The sequence below is a fragment of the Cricetulus griseus genome, chromosome 2, assembly GCF_003668045.3.
Source record: "Cricetulus griseus strain 17A/GY chromosome 2, alternate assembly CriGri-PICRH-1.0, whole genome shotgun sequence".
In the NCBI taxonomy this organism is placed as follows: domain Eukaryota; kingdom Metazoa; phylum Chordata; class Mammalia; order Rodentia; family Cricetidae; genus Cricetulus; species Cricetulus griseus.
The window spans coordinates 24,121,744-24,142,682 of record NC_048595.1 but is presented as its reverse complement, the minus strand read 5'-3'; the positions used below and the strand labels follow the sequence as shown (position 1 = coordinate 24,142,682).

At 50.7% G+C, this 20,939-nt stretch overlaps 1 protein-coding gene across 2 annotated transcripts in view; it reads left to right on the top strand.

The window, feature by feature from the left end:
* Positions 1 to 7,431: 7,431 nt before the first annotated feature.
* Trim62 (tripartite motif containing 62) overlaps positions 7,432 to 20,939 on the top strand; it is a 29,404-nt gene continuing 15,896 nt past the window's right edge. The window contains exons 1-2 of one of the 2 annotated variants that reach the window (XM_027399358.2): positions 7,432 to 7,542; positions 7,666 to 8,493. In XM_027399358.2, the coding sequence (XP_027255159.1) occupies positions 8,086 to 8,493 (408 nt within the window). In that variant the 5' untranslated portion in view covers positions 7,432 to 7,542; positions 7,666 to 8,085. Of the gene's footprint in view, positions 8,494 to 20,939 lie in introns of both variants that reach the window. The other variant, XM_027399357.2, reaches the window with a different exon arrangement.

The following is a 20,939-nucleotide window of genomic DNA, read 5'->3' as shown; positions in this document are numbered from 1 at the left end:
CTGTGATGATCACATGTTAGTCTGGCCTGACAAGGGGGACGCAGCAAGTGTTGGGGATGCTCTCTAAGACAAAAGCAGGTGGTTCCTGGGTAATCGGGAACAAATGCCATTTACCCCAGATGGGGTTTCAAGTGCAAACCAAAGCAAATAATTCCACTCTGTGAGTTGGTGAACCACTGAGTTTATTTGTGTGTGTGTGTGTGTGTGTGTATTTACACATAAGTATGGAAGTGCTCAGGGGAGGATATCGGGTGTTGTTCTGTATCACTGTCCCTCCTATCCTCTTGAGACTGGGTCTCCCACTGAACCTGGAGCTAGGTCAGCAGCCAGCAAGCCCCAGTGATATTCCTGTCTCTGTGTCCCACAATGCTGAGGTTGTAGACATTCACACAGCCATTGCTAGCTTCCCACATGAGTGCTACAGATTTGAGCTCAGGTCCTCATGCTTGCACAGGTCCTCATGCTTGTACAGGTCCTCAGGCTTGCACAGGCCCTCAGGCTTGCACAGCAAGCGCTCTTTTCCACTGGGCCATCCCTCAACCCCAGTGGACCCAATCTTTTGTCTCTTTAGCGTAATTTTAGTTGCTTTGAATCCAAAATGGCAAAAGCTCTGTCATACTAGGACAGAATGAGAAACAAAGCAATTGGGCTCTGACCCAACTGCTAGGGACGGAGTGATCTAGGACATTCAGTAACAGTGCTTCTGAGGAAAGAGACAAACAATCGGGCTCTCTACTTATCACCTAGAAGGGACATTGAGTAGACTTCTGTGTTGTGGAGACAGCATACATCCCACATGAGAATGCTGCTCCAATCCATTTACTGTGTGAATACTGCCCATGGGACAGAAATATTCTTGTCCATAGTGATACACTGTGGAGCCCTTGACAAGCCCCTGTCGGAGGCTCCTGGGGTTCTGGGTAAGAGCATGTGCTGTGCACTCAGGGACTTGGGGATCAGTCAATATCTGAAACTCAGTACTTAGCATTGCTTTTAATAGACACTGAGCAGTGAACCACACAGGGACTGGCCATGCAATCAGAACTTCCCATTGTAAGGTTGTATCTTGTCAGCTCCATCAAGCCAGCCACTCATGTGCACAGCAATCCATAGCAGTTTGGAAATGGAGCCTGCAGGACCATCGATCAAAAGCAAGCTCTAGAAGCCAGATCAGCACCCCTGTGTTATCACTTCTGTTGTGGGGGGGGGCATCCTCCCAGTTCATACCTATGAGTGCATCGGGGATTCCTTCTGACCATCTGACCCAAGGAGGAAGAACATTGGGCCTTGGGTTTTGGAGTGTGAGTGAAGGCAGAAGTTGAGGCACCACCTAGAATGTGGGCTTGAATTGTCCTTAATGCACTTCTATCCCTTGAGCCGACAGCACTGTGGATGGATGGATTCCCTAACTGGCTGCGGTCTGTGAAGCAAGAGACCCCTGTCACCTTTATGCTAACACCCCGCCTGGTAAATCAATCTCCCTATCTCCAATGCTTTAGTCTCTGTTAGGATGAAGATACTAGACCTCAGAGGGTAGGGAGAGAACAGAGGGCCTGTTCATGGCTTAACTCAACTGGGTTCTATCTGCTCTCTGGCAATTTGGGATTTCCCACAGCCAGTAGACCCATGGGCAAAGAAAGGAGCCCAGCATTGGCGAGTTAAATAATGTGTGCTGACCCAGGAGGGGAGAAAAGAAGGATGATTAGATGAATAGTTACAGTCTAAGCAATGCAGGCTAGAGCTTGCCCTGCTCTCCCTCCCATTCCCCTATTTATTTTCTTTCCCTCCTCTCCACTCCCCTTCTCTTCTTTCTCTTGCATCGGCTTCCCTAATGCTGGGGTTGCAGGTGTGGCTCACACAGCCCAGCTCCTCTTTCTTCTCCTTTTAACATTGTAAATGACCAGCACCATGGAGAAGCAGTGACAGCGGTGAACTCACTATGAGAGTGAAGGGCTCTGAGCAAGTGCAAGAGAGGCCATAACAAATTCTGTCACCGCCCTGCCCTTATTGTTCAAACCCATCAGAGTATCCCCAAGAGTGGCATCTGCTAGCCCAGGAACTACTGAGTGCTAGCTGACTGTTGTTGCTCACTGGTGTCGAGGAGTCAAACATCTTCGGGGTGCTGTTGCCACACTCCAAGATGGCAGTGAATACCCCCAACTCCTGCACCTCTCTGGGGAGATGACTCTGAGATAAGTGTTTTGTACCTCTGCCCAGGGTTTCCTGCAGAGCAACTTTCTAGCTGTCTTCTGTGGTAAAAATGTGCCCTTCCCATCTCCTTTCCACCCCCCTATTCCAGCCATTTGCACTCCCCCAAACAAACTAGCTTTACTGGAATCTTTCTCTCATCTCAGCTCTTGGAAGAAACCACACTAAGACACACTGCTTTAGAGGGTGAATACATTGAATACATTGCTATTTTTAAAGATCTCTCTCTCTCTCTCTCTCTCTCTCTCTCTGTGTGTGTGTGTGTGTGTGTGTGTGTGTGTGTGTGTGTGTGTGTTACATGTGATTAAAGGATATAATCCAAGTATTACATCCTTCTGATGGAGGACTCATGAATATTTTAAATTTCCTCAGGTTTGTTTTCATACCACGGCTCCGGCACATCAGAAGCTATTTTTAATTGGCAATTAGGAGATTATTAGAGAATTCAGTGGAGTCGTGGGCTGGTACATGGCAGGGGAGGAAGTGCAGATGACTCTTTCAAGAAGCTGGCCTAGAGAAAGGCCAGCAAGGGGTGGTGGCTGGCAGGGAGGACCATGGGGCGGGAACTGTGGCGTGGCCTTTTGGGAGAAACTTGAGCATGTTTATAGCCTGAGGAAAAGCAGCAGTGGCCATGAAGGAGGCAGAATGGAGTCAAGAAGGGAATAATTGAAAGAGTCAGATCCCAGAGGTGGCCTGAGGGGATTGGGCCAGGGCGGAGGTGGAGGAACTCCTTTTGAACCTCAGGCCAGCTCACCCTCTGTGACTGGGGGAAGGTGCATGAATGAAGATGGAAATGTATTGACTTCATCCGTGGGTTCATTTTGCACTGCCTCGTGGCGCCCGGCACTTACAGTGTTTCTATAGATACCTTGAGGATCCTATTGGAGGGGGTTGGGAATGGAGAAGTCCTGGGCAGGGGCTCTACTCCCTCGAGCAGTAGGAGGCGAGGTCCCCCACTGAGAAGCAGCAGGGAGTCTCCCTAAATTAGAAGGGTCAGAGTAAGGCTTTGGGTGATGGGGAGGGATGAAGTGGGGTCCCACCTCACAATTATCCCATGGGGAGGGCTTGAAAACTGGAAGACCGCTTGGCGACAGCAAACTTGGTGGAGCTTGCCCCAGCAGGTTGGTGTGAGGAAGCTTTATCGCCTACTGGATTTTGTTTCACACAGGCCACTTCTCAGCTCTGCGCAGATTCCAGCTCTGCAATTGCAGAGAGAAAAATGTCAACTCCAGAGGGCTGCTTTGAAATTTTCCTAAAATAATGGCATGAAGCACCTAGATCAGTGCATGGCCCAAGAGGGTCACTCAGACCCAGGCCGTCACCCTCCTCTTTCCCTGCCAAAGGCCTGAGCCAGCATTGCCTAGAGGGAAAGGGACGTGGGTGTTGGTGCCTTGCACTGGTAGGTGCTGGTACACATAACTGCTTTAAATACAGCCGCCTCTCACTATTCGGGGTAGTTATGGTCTATAAAGTCACCGCAAGAACTGACTTTGCAAATACTGAATCATCGCTCTGAGAGGAAACACAGGGCTGGGTTCCTGCAAGTCCCTGGGCACATTTTTCAGTCATCTATCAATATGTAACTTCATGTTATGCATGTTTATGTTTAAAGACACTTTATTGAAAATATCCAACCATTTTTAAAGATCTCTGGGGACTCTTGTATTAACCAAAATGCATGGGTGCTAAAATCCATGTGTAACGAGACTGTATTATATATAACCTCTACACATCTACCCATAGATTTAAATCATCTATGGGATCTGACACATGAAAATCTGACACATGGAATCTGACACATGAAAATGCTATGTAGTTTTATATGTATTGATAAAGGGAAAATGACCATGTAAAAGCTTGTTCATGTTTAGCACCAATGTGTTTTTTTTTTTTTAATATCTTTGATCTATGGTTGTTACCTCAAGTATTAGTTTTCAGGTCAGATTTTAAGAGAAGGTAAATTTGAAAATGTGAAATCAACCAATAACAAGGATCAATTAAATCTGTTTTTTCTGAATATAAAGAAAGTAGAGAGCTATGTAGTGTAAAAGTTAAAATCTCTCACAACTCCAGCCCATAGCTGAACACACTTAGAATTGCTACATGGTTCTGCAGAACTTTGGATCTAAAATTCATGTCCGTGTGTATGCATAAGTCCACATGTGCCCATGTCTAAGTGTCTGCAGATATTTGTTGGGTTTTTCCATTGTTGTTGTTTACTCAATAATACCTATTGGAAAGTTCCTCCTTCCTCTCCAAAAAATCATGATGTTATTTCTTAGAAACAAGTGGCTTACAGTCAGAATCTCTGTCTTAGCTCACACCATTCATTCACATCCATGTCAGTGGGTGGTCTCACTCCATACAGTCATTCAGGATCCCAGGTTCCTTCCCTATCTCTGCTCTGTTAGCCCTTTGAAGGATTACTGAAGCCAAGTTCCTGGTATATACGTGGTCTAACTCAAGGGGACACAGCACATTGGAGAGCAAAAGCTCATTGCCTGAAGCTCTGTTTCTCCTTACAATCCACTGCAAAGGGCTGAGTTACAGAGCCACACTGTGCCGTGAAGGAAGCCGGAAAGTTCCAGTTCTAGCAGACCAGCTACTCTCCAATTGCTTCTCTACTACCAGCAACAAACAGGAGGAGGGCTTTTGATGGCCAACTATTGATTCTACCTCACTCCCATTTTCTGCACCTAGGTGCCTTCTTTTGTAAAATGGTTAAGACTGCTTTGAGACTCACATCCAATGATGCACCAAGTGTAAGAATGCCTTCTTGTTTTTCCATCAAGTCCACAAAATGCATAGTATATTTCAGACCCTAGTAAAAAGGCCCACATCTATCAGTATATATACACTGAACAACAAAGCCTGTTTCATATATCACCAAGCCTTTTCTCCTATTTCTTTCCAGTTGCTTCAATAACTTAGACTCCTTTCTGTTTGGGAAAAAAAGGGGGTGGTGGAATATGTGTCAATATATCAGTCAGGACTCTTTAGGTTGCCAAGTGAAAGTCTGCCACTATGAAACTTGCTTAAGCAACAAGACGGACCATCTTACATATCCAAAAGCCCAGGCTTTGTACCAAAGCAGCAGTTCCTCTTCCCCTTGGGCCCTGTGGACCCTTCTCTCTCTCTCAGGCACTGGCTGCATGCTCAGACTAGGCACAGCATGTCTACTCTAAAGCCAAAGCATGAAGAGACTACTTCCAGAAGTCTTTCCTATCCTTAGTCTTTCTGATTTTCTCCAAGCCAGACACGACCAATCCATTATGGACAAGAGGGAGATCACACAGCTCCCTCCTGGCACTGGGCTGAGGTGTGCCTTCCTGTGGTTGTACTGGAAAGAGAGTCACTTGCACAGAATCCAGGCTCTGGATGCAAGGAATAGCTGTCTCGTGAGCAACCAACCCGTTTCTCGATGTAAAACAGGAGTCAGGTGAGGGTGGTAGCCGGTGTACCGACAGAATTAAACATTTCTTTCTTAAACTGTACTTCAGTAAAGTTTAGCCCAGTGAAGACACTTGTGGAAGAGGCAGGCACTAGGGAACCACCCTGCTGCAGTTACTTCCTCTGAGTGAAATATTCCTTCCAAGGAGAGAAGGTCACAAGACCCCAAGAGTAAACAAAACTCCCAAGGCTCAAGAAGCACAGACAATCACACAATTCACTAAACCCCTCCCCAAGGATATACAAACTTTAAAGTAATTGACAAGAGGAGACTCTCGGGCTTGCTGAGCTACCTGGAAGCTGCACAGGGAACCCAAAGGATACAACTTTCACGAGTTGTCACTCATGCTGGGGTAGGATCCTCAATGATGCAGCTGCCTTTGAGTCACCCCTGCCCTTGTAACTAATTCCAATAAACTCGATGGTTCACTATACCTTGGGTGCCCTGTCTGGGGAGAATAAACCTTTGCTCATGTCTCTAGGTCCTCTCCATCATCCCCTTTTATCCACCACCACTTTTCATAGTGTCTATCTATTTTTAATCTGATGGCCTTCTCCTGACCCACAGTCAGCAGCTGAACTCAGAGCTGACCTCTTGCAGGCACTAGGACAGCCACTACCTCCCCAGGGCCCAGCCTTTCCTTCCTCCTGCAAGCCTCACCACAAGCAAGGGAAAGGATCCCTGCCTTCTCTGTCCTGATGATGTAATGAGTATCCATCACTTCAAGAAACCCAAACCAAGGCAGGTCATTTCCCTGCTTGGAAGCCCAGTGCCTTCAATGAATTCTTCACAAAGTCCTCTACACCTTTCACCTTCCAATCCCAGCCCAACAGCATGGACACCCAGTGTGCTTCCCTTTCATGCCGCTGTGTTTGCTCTCTCTCTCTCTCTCTCTCTCTCTCTCTCTCTCTCTCTCTCTCTTTCTCTCTCTCTCTCTCCTCTCCTCTCTCTTCTCTCTCTCTCCCCTCCTCTCTCTCCCTCTTCTCTCTCTCCCTTTTTCTCTCTCCCCTCCTCTCTCTCTCCCTCCTCTCTCTCTCCCTCTCTCCCCTCCTCTCTCTCTCTCCCTCTTCTCTCTCTCCCTCTCCCCCTCTCTTTCCCTCTTTCTCTCTCCCTCTCTCTTTCTCTCTCCCTCTCCCTCTCTCTTTCTCTCTCCCTCTCCCCCCTCTCACTCTTCCCTTCCTTCCCCCCCCTCACACACACACAGCTGCTTAGAAATCCCTTACCTCCCCTCTATCTGGCACAAAAGACAAGATCTCCCATTACACTTTTTCCTCACCACACCACACACACACACACACACACACACACACACACACACACACACACACACACACACGCAGCAATGAAGAAACATTTGATGAATGTCAAGAACCCTTGAGGCCACACATTAGCCAGGATTCAAGTGAAGAGGAAATAGGACCTGAGGGTTTCAGTGTGTGGTAGCTTTGAACTTAGTCTAAGCCGTCTCCAATTTTATACCTACAATCTATGCAAACGTTATATTACATTCAGACTACACAGCGTCTTCTTGTCTTAATACTCAGTATTATTTTCCTCAAATCTTGATGACCCAAAAATTGATTGTTCATTGAGAAGGTCCTTACTTAGGCGCTGGCCACCCGTCCCCTGTCGCCATAACCCTATGCAAACCTGGCAGCTGTGCAGACCCAGAAAGAAACAGCTGGTTTTCATGTCCCTGCGGACCAGGAGCACAGTGGAGGCCAGGGAGGCCCCGCCCCTCCCCCGCCCGCCGTGGGGGCGGAGTACCTTGGGTCCCGCCCGTGGGGGCGGAGAGGGAGCCTGGGCACCGGGCAGCTCGGCTCGGCTGGTTCCGGGTTGAGAGGCTGCGCTGGACCGAAGCTGTGGCCGCTGAGCTGGTTCGGGTAAGGGGCCGCGCGGGGCCGGGATCTGCGGCCAGGGTCGGGCAGCTGAGCGGGCCGGCACCCCTCCTCTGCTCTGCCGGGCAAAGCCGCGGTGCGGCTGAGTCTGGCTGCTCTGTCCCGCAGAATTCCCCATCCCCAGCTCGCCCCGCTCTCAGAGCTGCCCGGGTCCCAGGATTCCAGCCCCACCGTGGCCTCCGTCCCCCTTCGGGATCTCCTCCTCGCAGCACCTATCCCTTGGGACTGTCTGGTCCTCTAGACCCTCCTCGCCTGGAGCCCCTTCCTTGGGACGCCCTCGGCCTCTCTCCTCCAGCGCCCATCGCTGGTGGCCACCTAGTACCTCGAAACCGAGCTCCGGGGCTCGCATCCCTGGTGGCCCCTACTCGGCACCGAGCCACCGTGCCCCCCGCGTCGCAGACAGCGCCCCCCGCGCTCCCAGGCGCCTGTCGTCCGTGCCCCCGTGGGCCTGGCCCCCGGGTACCGCCCCCGATCGTGCCGCGCCGGCTGCCAGCCTCCCGGGCTCCGCTCCGCACCGCCCCCGGCGCCATGGCGTGCAGCCTCAAGGACGAGCTGCTGTGCTCCATCTGCCTGAGCATCTACCAGGACCCGGTGAGCCTGGGCTGCGAGCACTACTTCTGCCGCCGCTGCATCACCGAACACTGGGTGCGGCAGGAGGCACAGGGCGCCCGCGACTGCCCGGAGTGCCGGCGCACGTTCGCCGAGCCCGCGCTCGCGCCCAGCCTCAAGCTGGCCAACATCGTGGAGCGCTACAGCGCCTTCCCGCTGGACGCCATCCTCAACGCGCGCCGCGCTGCGCGACCCTGCCAGGCGCATGACAAGGTCAAGCTCTTCTGCCTCACGGACCGCGCGCTGCTCTGCTTCTTCTGTGACGAGCCCGCGCTGCACGAGCAGCACCAGGTCACCGGCATCGACGACGCCTTCGAGGAGTTGCAGGTGCGTGGCTGGCAGGCGGGGCGTGGGTGGGGTCAGGGTTCCAGTAGGGGGCAGGGGGTACACAGGCCGACTTAATGCCAGAGGGGCGTGGTTGCGGTGAGGGGCGGGGAAGGGGGCGTGGCCCTCGGGCATCTCTCTGTCGAATGGGCTTGAGACAGATCTGGGGTGGGAGTCCATGCCTCGGAGACAGATCCAGAGTGGGGTGGGAACGATGGGTAGAGAGGGAGTCACAGCTGGACCAGATGCTGGCTGAGGCAGAATGAGAGACATCGGCTCCTACGGGCTAGGGCAGGACCACTGTCACAGCTAGCGCGGCGTGGGGAGATGGGAAATGTGCTATTCTAAATGCAGCCACGGTGGCAGGTTTGGGGGCATTGTGGGGTGCGGCTTGCTGCTCCAGGTGTTCATAGAGATCTAGAGTGAGAATCGGGCCTTGGCTGTGCCAAGCAGGTGGGGGTTAAGTTTAAGACATGCAAATTGCCCAGAGGGCAGATTTGGATGCCAAGGGGTTAGGTCAAGGTGTGTGAGTATCTAAGGTTGGGAATCCAGTTCAAATATGGCAAGAGCCGTTTTGGATTTAAACCCGAGAAGGGGCCAATTGAGAGTGGAACTGGGAAATGAAACTTCAAGATTTGGAGACTTAGCCTCAAAGGTGATTGGGGAAGGTGAAGACAGGCCAGGGCTAGACAGGGCCTCTTGATGACCACTGTTGACTGTCATCTACATGAAAATCTTTGAGTATTCGATTGAATACAGCCTCCAACTGCAGTCAATCTCCCCTAAACCTCCCTGTTGTCACTGACAAGCATGTATGTACGTATGTATACACATACATATATATGCTTTTATAGAAAGGGAAATGCACATATAGAGAAATATAGTTACATACACATCCTATGTATATGACTATCTGCCATTTGCCTGCATGTATGTATGCACATAATGAACATGTGTGGTACCCAAGAGGACAGAAGAAGGTGTCAGATCCCCTGGAACTGGAGTCATCACTGGATGCTGGGAACCAAACCCAGGTCCTCTGCAAGAGCAATTAGCTGCTGACTTTAAAAGGAAGCATTCCAACCGAGATCAGCTTTATTGGGATAATACACCATATCTCCCACAGCCTCCCCATTAGACAAATCTCGGTTACAGGTTACACATTTACCTGCTAAAGGCTTGGAGAAATCTTGAAGGAAAGATACCCCCTTAAGTTGATTTAACAAAGTGATTCCCAGGCTCGTTTGAATCCTTTTTACAAGCTGACCTATTTCAATCCAGCAATTATCCTCCCTGGCTTTGGGTTTCCTTGGTAGTTTATTGCCTCCCCGACATGGTGGATGAATGAATGAGTGAATGAATGAATGACCTAGCTTGGTCTAAGCTGGCCCAAACTAGAGGATTCAGAAGTGGAAGATGTTTTTACTTTATTTAAAAAAAAAAAAGCATGGCAAAAAAAAGCATGGCAGTGGTGGTGCATACCTTTTAGTTCCAGCACTCAGGAGAAAGAGGCAGGAAGATCTCTGTGAGCTCTAGGCCAGTCTGTCTACAGAGTAAGTTCCAGGATAGCCTGGGTTACCCAGAGAAACCCTATCTTGAAAAAAAAAAAAGGGGTCAGCTAACTTTGGAGTAGTGAGTTCTTCATTCCCTGCCTGGACCTTGCTGAGGCTTACCTGGAAAGAACTTACTTGAAGGGCTAGCCAGGGTAGGACCAACATCACCTGTTCCCTCCTTCCTCCTCCTGAGATCTCTGGAGAATGCATGTGCCCTGCTGGCTAAACTTCCAGCCACACCTCTCTCACCTGAGAAGGAGACACCCCTTGATGTCCCCTTTGGACTTAGGTAGGTGGTGGCACAGAAACCTGCCTCCCCATGAGGAGGCTATGCTGAAAGGTGGGGTTCAGGTCACACCCCACCCCCATCTGCTTCTCCTGCCTCCTGGGAAAGTGGGCTCATTAGCTGTAACTACACTGGGACTAGGGCAGCCTCCACCCTCAAGGTCTGCTTCCCCCAGCAGCCAGTGGCCCCTGTGCTGGGCCCCTATCCTGGGGAATGATGGGCGGAGCTGGCAGAGACTGGGGGATCATCTGGTGCCGAGCTCACTTGACAGACAGATGGAGAAATGGTAGACGGGGAGGAGGGGACTTGCTCAAGGTCTTGAAGGCTGAGGAGGCCAGGCTCACACACAGCTGGGGTTTCCAGGCCCCCTACCCACAATTTGGCCTGCAGCATTTACCTTTATTCTAAATCTCAGAGACTCCAGAGTGGGAGGATTAATAGCTTTGCCTTTATCCTCAGGCTGCTCCACCCTGGCTGTCCCTGCCATATGCTGGCTGTGGGACCTTAGGAAAATGACTTGTTATCTCTGAGCCTCTGGCCCCTTGACCTGTCATACAGAACTGTTCTGTACCCTATATTTCAGGGGGTGCATCCTGGCATACTGCGTGAGTTCAGTCAAGTCACCCCAGTCATCTGAGTCTACATGTGTCATCAATTACATTCCCAGGAAGGGTGTCACAAGAGTTAACAGTTCATCATCCAAAGTGCCTAGAACTGTGGCTGGCACAGTCACCAAGAATGACTTTTAGACATCTGTATTTATTTTAACAGTAGTATTTATATAGAAAGTGGGGCAATATGATATACAAGGCCAAATACCCCTCATCCTACCTGTGGATAATCCTGGCTAGAATGACTGTATAGTTCTGTAAAAGTTTCATGTGTGCGTGTGCGTGCGTGCGTGCGTGCGTGCGTGCTCGCGTGTGTGTGTGTGTGTGTGTGTGTGTGTGTGTGTGTGTGTGAGTGAGTGTGTATGGGCATGTGTGCCTGCATGCTCCCCCCAACTACTGATTAGCACCTGTACCACAGAGCAAAGGGGAGGGAGGAGCTCATCTCCAAAGAGTTTGGGGTTCATGAGTGAAGGGCTGCCCACAGCTGTCCTTGTAATGCTTCACGTGATCTTCGTAGCACCTGCTGTGGGTACCATTGTGAATTGTTCCTTTTATAAATGGAGGCGGGCTCACAAAGCTAAGTGATGGTGAGTGTCGGGGTCAGGACTTGGGACCAGTCCAACTGTGCCACATAGGGCCTCTCTGCTGCCTCTGAGGGCCATTCCCTGGCCTCCCCGTCCCTCATCCAGAATTGTCTCCTACCCACTCCGCCTGTTTTTGAATCAAGTGCACTTAGCACAAGACCAGACTAGGGACACAGTCTGTTGGTGCCAGCTGACACCACAGGGCAGGTGGCTGGGATGTCACCCTGATCAAGCAGAGTATCCGGCTCCCTAGCCTTCTCAGGTTCCTGACCTCCAGAGAGAAGATCCGATTCATCCGAGCGTCCCTTTCCAGGCCTCATGTGATCACTGGAGCTTTTCCTCAGGCGTGCCTCATTGGCAACAAAGGCGGCAGGGCTGGGCCTTGGATGGGAACCTAACGAGCTGGGCACAATGATGAGAGACAAGAAGTCAGTCCAGGAGGGAAGAGGGGGGCTTGGGTGTGTGGGGCTCAAATCTTTGATCTGAGTTTTTCTGCAGGGTGGAAGGGCTTTCCTTTCCCTCTTTCTGATTGAAGACACGAGTGTTCACCTTCCATGTAAAGAGTGAGCGCCACTGCCTATCCCAAGGGTGACTGTCACAAAAGCACTTATTTTGTACCCTGGAGACAAATGAGTGTTTCTGTCCTGGGGAAATGACCCTCTGCCATCACATTTCCTGGGAAAGGGTAGGGTTTTATGCATATAGAGCAGCCTGCATAGGCGTGAGGCAGGAGGTGCACGCACTCCTCTCCATGAAGGTGTCTGGGCAGCCAGGAAGCCTAGTTCAGCTGCACAGGTCACAGTGCTGAGTTGAGACTTGAAGTTGGAGGCCCCCAGAATGTTCATTTTCTGGAATGAAACCGTCTGATGACAAGATTGAAAGTGACAAAATACACATCTGAAGAGTAGAGTGAATTGGTGTTTTGGGTTCCTGGTGTTGTGTGATGGGCACAGTCCCTTGAGATAGCCCTTCCTTCCCTACATCTAGAGAGGGTCGAGGATCAGCAGCGTTCTTCAGACGCTCCCCGAGGCTGGGAGACTGGAAACCTACCTTAGTTCTCCCTATAAGCAGGCGGAAGAGCTGGAAGGCACAGCATCTTCATCAGTCCTCTGACCGTCTCCTCCAGGAGTGACCAAAAGTACAAGAGCTTCAGACACCTGATGGCCCATTCTCCCCATTTTACAGATAGGGAAATAGGCTTGCCAGAGCTCTGTACCCAGTCAGTCCAAGGTCACAGTTTTTGGCTGAACACCCCACCTTGAGCTCTGCTGGACACAGGGTGGGCATGGAAGATTTGGAGGTGACATCAAACTTGGATTCAAGATTGTCTTTAATGTTTTGTCCTGGCCTTATACCTCTGTGGCTGCTGAGGGTTGGTCCTGTGTTGAACCTAGGACAAGGCTACCTGATCATGGCCCTACCATGATTCTGTGGGTCAGCCCCCATCCCAGGGAACTCTTTCCAAGGTCTGCCCAACTCAAAGAAGTAATCCAGGCCAGGCCAGAGAGGGCATGAGCAGAGGAAAGGAAGAAACCCATAACTACCGCACAGGCCTGGGTCACACTGAGAAGAAAGAGGACACTCGTGCTCACACACACACACACACACACACACACACACACACACACACACACACTACTTTCTTTTTGGTTTTTTGAGACAAGGTTTCTTTGTGGATCCTTGGCTGTCTTGGAAGCCAGGCTGTAGACCAGGCCGGCCTTGAACTGAGAGATCCACCTGCCTCTGCCTCCTGAATACTGGGATTAAAGGCGTTCGCCATCACCAGGCTGTTCTCTCTGTCTTTTAACACTCACAACCATTGCCCCATTTTACAAATGGGGAAACGGAGACACAGAAACTGTGCTTAGGTCACACAACCAATAAGTCAACTGGAACTTGAATTTGGGTCATGAATATGGCTAGGGCTAGGCCCACACATGCAGATGGACAGTTGTTGGTGGAGGGCGTAAGGACTGGAAAGAGGCTTAACTTACTTAGGATGGGCCCTGGGTGTGGACGTGGCATGGGAGTTAGGGGTGGGAGGGCGTGCTTCAAGGGATAGAAGTTGATCCTGAAGATGCTGGGGGACCGAGGACAGATGTGAGCAAACCGGTGTAGCCTGTCAGTTATACACCTAGGGCCGTGTGCACGGCCATCTGTGGGAGGCCCTAGGACAGAAGGGCAGCTGTATCACCAAGGACTGTGAGTCTCCAAAGGGCACAGGGAGGGCTTGGCCTCTAAAATATTGATGTTAGAGAAGAGAAGGAACAGAAGCACCAAGTGAGGGGCTGGGAGGAGGAAGGAAGAAGGTAAGTTCACTCTGGGTAAGGAAAGAGGCCAGAAGCAGTGCTGGGATTCAGACTCAGGACCCTGCCTCCAAGCTTATGTTGCCTCTGTGGAGATGAGAAGGGTCCCTGAGGCCAGAGTCAAGATGACTTCTACAGCCAGCATCTTCTTTCCCCCAGGGTCAGAAAGAGGGACAGCTTCATAGTAGAGGAGTCTGGGCCTTTGAGCCCTGGTTCTGTCCTCCCCATAATCACTCCGTCTGAACTGATCCTTCCAAATAGACGGAGAGCCCCGGACCTTACAGCTGAGAGAGCTGTACAGCTGTGTGCTTCTGTGGTCCTACAAAGTGCCCCACCCCATTCCCTATCATGCCATGATGGGCCCTGAGGACTCCAGCTCTCCTCAGCTGACCTCCAAGGCCTCCACTCCAACCCAGCTGGCCCTAGCCAGCCTTTCCAGTTTGTGACTCTACCCAGTTGTCACCTTCCTGGCCCTGGCCACTTCCTGTGTACATCAGGTGTACCCTGCCTGACCAGTCTTTACCACTTGGAGTGGCCAGGGGAGACCTGTCACCTGCCCTCTCTGCCCTCCCATCAGAAATAAAGTCAGACTCCAGTGTTTGTGGTCTGAGGTCCTGTTTCCCTCATTCTTAGGGTGACTATCACATGACTTTTCCTGGGGATTCTGTTTCTTTTCACGTCAGACAGGGAGGACAATGGTAAACCAGAGAAATGACTGCCCCAGCTTGGTGAACCGCTGGGTTTACTAGGGATCCTTACTAGGGAATGGGTAAGAGGTTGCTTATAGATGCATGGGTGACTCTCAGAGCCATGTCATGAAAAAGCCCACTCTAGCATAGGTGACAAGTTACATAAACAATTTCGTGGCTTTCCCCCTTTGGTTAACCTCCCACCCCCCATTTACTCCCAAAGCTGGGCAGGGTTAACGCAACAGGGGAAGCCGGAGGTGTTGGGTGGCTGGAATCTGAAGTGAGAGTCTGATGACTCCTCTCCCGTTTCTGTGAGGGAATGCCAACCTCCCAGTCTTGAGCAGATAGTCACAGCTGCTCTGGTTTTGAGACAACATTAGCCACGACGTCGTACCTGGAGGACAGGGTTCCACAACCACGGCAGCTCACCCTGTGTGGTGTGTCATGTCAGGAACTGAGCTGTTTAATGGTCCCAGCAACTCTCTGAGGCCGACGCTGTTACAGCCTCACTTTACAGGTTGGAAACCCAAGACGAGGGAAGGTGCCACCAACATGGCCAAGCTGTGCTGGATCCCAGGCAGACCCCCATGTGAACTCTGCTCTCCCTGACACCTGTTCAACATGTTGCCTCTTCAGCCAGCTGCAGACTGTTCAAAGTTTAGGGACTGTGTCTCTCCATTAGGGTGGCCACACAAACCTGATGCCCGGTGTGTGCTCAGCAACTCAAAAGTGTTGCTGTTGAATAAAGGGAATAGAGAGATGGAGGGGTCTTGAACATGTTTTTGGAGTCATCCAGAATCTTGTCTCTGTCTCTTAATAGCTTTGTGACCTAAGGCAACCTGTCTGGCCTCTCCAGTCATCAGTTCCTCTCTCTGTAAGACAGAACATTCTTCTAGACTGTTGTGAGTACTGGGTGATAAGATGCCTGTGAAATTCAAATTTGAACCACACCTACTTCCAGCTCCAGTGGTTCCAAGTCTCCCTACGGGCAGCTATGCTCAGTCACCATGTCCTTCCTTTGTGGCTGCTCTGTCACTTAGGAGTTTGTTGATAGTTTCCTGTTTGCTAACTGGCCTCTCAACTGGGAGTGAATTTTCTGGCTTACTCTCCCCTGGCAAGCTGTGTGGCCATGGGCCAGTCAGTCCCTTCCCTTAGATTTGTCTCCCGTCCTGGCGAAGGCAGGGGTTGGAGCAGATGGTCCCTCCTACCCCTTCCTGCTTTTGCCATCTCAGGAAGCAGGGAGGGGCTGACTGGACACAGCATGGGACAGGACATGAAGCAGTGACAAGAGCCTCAAGTGGAACACAGGGGAACACAGTGACCGCATCCCAGGCACCCTGTAAATGCCAGGTTATGTGCCCTGAGGGTCTAAATACATCCTAATATTACCTCCTTTCATGGTCCCCACCCTGCAACCTATGATTTATCCTCATTTTGAAGATGAGGGCCTTGGAACTCAGAAAGGTTATATGACATCACAGGGGACACACAGCTAGCAAGTGACTGAGCCAGCTTTCTCACTCAGATCTGTCTGATCTGAAGCTGGAGAAGACGGTGGAGTGTGGAGTGATGCAGCTCAGTTTGCTTTCTGTGCCCACCGTGGGCTCTGGGCTTCAGGCTTCCTGGATTAGCTGTTTCTGAGACTGTGTGTTGGGCTCAGAGCTGCCTGTCTGTGTCCTCCTAGGCTTCTCTCTCTTCCTTTCTACCTCATGCCAATATCATAGCTGGCTTCTCCCATCCTAGCCTGGGAGCTCAGACCCTTCCAGGGTATTGGTCTCTGAGAAGCTTCACTTGCAAAAGTCAGAAGCTAGACGTGTCTGGCTCTGTCCTAGGTACTGAGAGTAAGAACAGCTCCAGGACATGGTCCCTGTCCTCAGGAGCCCAAGATGTAGTTAGATTGACAGGCAGCCTCACAGTTAGAATGCAATGCGTTGAGCCTGGGAATGTGGTTCAGCTAATAGAGTGTTCACCTAGTATGCATGAAGTTCTGGGTTCGATCCCCAGCACCATGTAAACTAGGTGTGGTGCTGGACACCTGCAGGAGGATCACAAGGCCCTCCTCTGCTACTTAGCGAGTTCCAGGCCCCGTGAACTATGCGAGACCCATCTCAAAGGGAGGAGAATTCACTGCTACAGCAATGTGAGGACGGGCTTTGCACACAGAGAGGAATGTCCCACGACAGGGAGGTGGGCCGTCAGGACAGGTGACCTCTGAGTCACAGGAGCATCCTGAACAGAGGCCACATTGAGCAAGGGCTGGGAGACAAACACTGCACGGTGTTCAGTGCTATCTAATAGAACTTTCTGGAACACTGGAGAGTTCTGTGCTGTATTGCTTGATGTTACAGCTGCTGGCCCTAAGTGGCTATTGAGCCCTTGAGATGAGATGAGACCAGTACAGTCAAGAAATTGAATTTTCCACTCCATTTCATTTTCTCCCAATGCATTGTAAATAGCCACAGGAGGCTGAAGTCATGCTGAACAGTGCAGGTATAGACCAGGAGATGACTAGAGATGGCGGGGCTCGTGTGGAGGCCTTGAATGCTGCCTCGAGATCTTGTGCCCTTCTTCCCAGACTCTGAAGAAATCCTGGGGATTTGGAGAAACCTTTTTATGTCCATTGAAGCTGCTGGGGGGTGTTGGGTACAGAACAGAGGCAGGGCCTGATGTTGGAATTCAGAAAAGCAGCGATGAAGCCTGAAACAGGATCTGTGGGCGTGGTGACAGGGCCAGTCTCCACAGCAAGCCTGAGGGCTGACTGGTCAGGTTGGAGATGAGTTGCAAGTTTCTGGCTGGGATGGCCTCAGTGGGTACCCTTCACCCCATAGAGCCACCTCTCCTCAGTAAGGAAAGGCAGGTCTGATGTCCCCAGCGCTACCCCTGAATCCACTGTGGTGAATTTGTCCTGGTCTCTCTCCCCAACTCACCCTGTCCCTCGTTTCTCTCCATCCCTGACAGTGCCATAGGTGTCCCAGGAGGCCTTGGTGTGTGTGTGTAGAGGGGTGCAGTTTCCACTGGCCCCTGGATGGATGTAAGAAGAAGGGCAAGCCAGTTCCTTGGACCCTGGGTTCAAAATCAGTGAGGAGTTTGTTTAGATTCCCTGGATGTTCTGAGCAATGTTACAAATGGGGTTTCCAGAACCTTACAGAAACTGTGGTGACCACCATGGGGAGAACACTACCTCTTTTTTCCCTTTTTAATTTAAATTAGATGTCAATATCAGTTCCCTCTCCTTTCTCTCCTCCCCTGGCCCCCACCGACCCCCTATCCTCATCCTCTTTCTGCTCCCAAGAGAAAGTGAGACCTTCCATGGGGGATCTTCAAAAAAAAATCTGTCATCATTTTGAGCACGGCCTAGACCCTCTCCAGTGTGTCTAGGCTGAGAGAGTGTCCCTCTAGTGGAGAGGGATCCCAAAGTTCATTTGTGTACTAGGGGTAAATACTGATCCACTACCAGTGGCCCCATAGATTGTCCAGACCTCCAAAATGACCTCCTCCTTCAGGGGGTCTGGGACAGTCCTATGCTGGTTTCCAGCTATCAGTCTGGGGTCCATGAGCAACCCCTTGTTCAGGTCAGCTGTTTCTGTGGGTCTCTCCATCCTAGTCTTGACCCCTTTGCCCATCACTCCTCCCTCTCTACAACTGGATTCCAGAGTTCAGCTCAGTGTTTAGCTGTAGTGTCTGCTTCTGCTTCCATCAGCTACTGGATGAAGGCTCTAGGATGGCATATAAGGTAGTCATCAATCTTATTATTGGAGAAGGGCATTTAAGGTAGCCTCTCCACTATTGCTTAGATTGCTAGTTGGGGTCAACCTTGTAGATCCCTGGACATTTCCCCAGTGCCAGAATTCTCTTTAACCCTATAATGGCTCCCTCTGTGATGGTATCTCTTTCCTTGCTCTCCTCTATTCTTCCCCTGACTAGATCTTCCTGCTCCCTCATGCCCTCCTCTCCCCTCCTCTTCTCCCCTTTTCTTTCTCCTAACTCCCTCTCCCCTCCCACTATGCTCCCCATTAGCTTAGGAGATCTTGTCCCTTTCCCCTTCTCTGAGAGACCATGTGTGTCTCTTTTAGGGTCCTTCTTGTTTCCTAGCTTCTCTGGCATTGTGGATTGTAGGCTGCTACTTCTTTGCTCTAAATCTAAAATCCATATGAGTGAGTACACACCATTTTTGTCATTTTGCGACAGGGTTACCTCACTCAGGATAGTTTCTTCTAGCTCCATCCAAACATCTACCTCTTGACCAGACAAATTCCCAAGCTAGATCAGACCCCAAACTGTCTGGAGCCACACTCTGCACTGCGGTGAAGTGGGCCTGCCTGCAAGGACTAGGAGGCCTGGGAGCCTAGGCAGTGACTCTCAGCTGCTGATAGGACAGGCTGAGGGGCTGAAGTTGAGTGGGAGTGGATTTCTCTCTCTTGAAATCAAGTCCACCAGAGAGGGCTCTAGGCTCTGGTGTGCTGGAGACACTGAGCTGGCTCCTGGGAGCTGATTTTCACGTCTCTTGCTGTCATCCAAACACCTCACAGGGGTGGGTTGAGATCCACTCTGTGGAGAGCTTTAATAGCATTGGAATTAGCTAACAGTATAGGGCCTGCCTGCCTTCTGTCCTCCCTTCCTGTCTCCCTCCCTCCCTCCCTTCCTTCCTTCTTTCCTTGCTCCCTCCTTCCCTTCCTCCCTTCCTTTTTTTTTCCTTCCAGGGATCAGGTCTGGTGACCGTGTACCTGTTCACACAGTCCTCAGAGACACAGTTACTTCTTCCTCTACCTCTTCTGCTTTCAGCTTGTGACTTTGATGTCACATTTGCCTCATACTGAGATGACTACTAGAGTTCCGGTCATGTTGTTGTTGCCGGTGTTTTCATGGCTGTCTTCATGCTCAGTTGCCTTCCTCTGAGTAGAATTCCCCGACCATGGCATCTAAATTGGCCTGCCCGCCACACGCTCTGCCATCTTTTCTAGAGCATGGACCATGTCTGTCATTCCCTTTCTCGTCTATATCAGTCTTTCTGACTGGACTGGAGGTTCCCGTGGGCGGAAACTGCATCTGCCTTGTTCTCTGTTGTGTCTCCAGACCTCAGCGGTGCCCCTTTCTTTGTAGCTGCTCAATAAACTATTGATGAATGAGTAAGTGATAGTAAGCAGAGGCAATTCTGTGTTCTCCATTCCTCCCTTATGATGTTATCTTGGCCATTTCCTCATGTCAGTGCTTAGGCTGTAGGATGAGTTGGACCAGTTGTTTGTCGAGGATCCTGCCTGCTCTGACAAGATGGATAAGTAAGAGGGAGGTAAAAATAGGAACCAGCCGGGCAGTGATGGCACAGGCCTTTAATCCCAGCACATGGGGGCAGATGCAGACAGATCTCTAAGAGTTCAAGGCCAGCCTGGTCTACAGAGTAAGTTCCAGAACAGCCAGGGCTACACAGAGAAACCCTGTTTCAAAAAAAAAAAAAAAAAGGAAGGAAGGAAGGAAGAAAGAAAGAAAGAAAGAAGAACCAGCATCTCAGCCTGTCTGGCACCACATTGCCTAAGCTGACTGGGTCCCAGGGAATTGCTCAGGGTCTGTTTTCATGGAAACTCATTCATACAGCCCCTTCCTGGAGTCCCAACTAGTACCAGATAGCCCCTGGATGCAGACCATGGAGGGAGGTAGCAAGGGGAACCCAAGGGCTAATGTAGGGAAGGACAGACAGGAGGACACTTGCCTACAATACAGAGGCTAGAGGCTCAGTAAGTGCAGACAGCTGGAATCTGTTGGGGACCACCCACCTCTACCCTGATTTGTTTATTTGACAAATAAACAGGCCCTGCCATGTGCTAGGACCACTCTGGGCACTGAGGGTACAGGAAGCTATAACAGCAAACAAACTGCACAGGATTCCCACTCATAATTGTTCGACCCCAGTGAGTGAGGCAAGCAATACACATAGAAGCCATCAATGAGTATGGTCTCCTCTGTAAGGTACCACAAGATCCCAGGCTGTAAGCCCGAGCCAACAGTGAGTGCAAAGTCCCAAGGCTGGAGGGATGAAAATGTGGCTCCACTGTGGTATGCTCGCCTAGCTCACACAAGGCTGGGGGTTCCACCTCTGCACAACCACTACCAAAAGACGTCCCAAGTGTTGAGCCAGCTCTGGATGATGGAGGGGAGCCATTTTGGCTGGATGGGAGCAAGATGAGAGGATGGTGGAGATAGTGGTGGAGGCAAGGCCCAGGAGAGGGAGCTGCAAGGTTGAAGCAGGTACCGAATACCTCAGTGATCAACATGAATAATTCCCAATGAGATATTTTTTGGACAAAATTAATGCCAGAAAATCTGTAATGAACAAACTATCAATATTTTAAGCAAGGCCATCACAAGTGTCCTGTTGACCTAAACGGAACTCTAGACAGAGGAAAAATCACAGTACTAAGCCTGTTT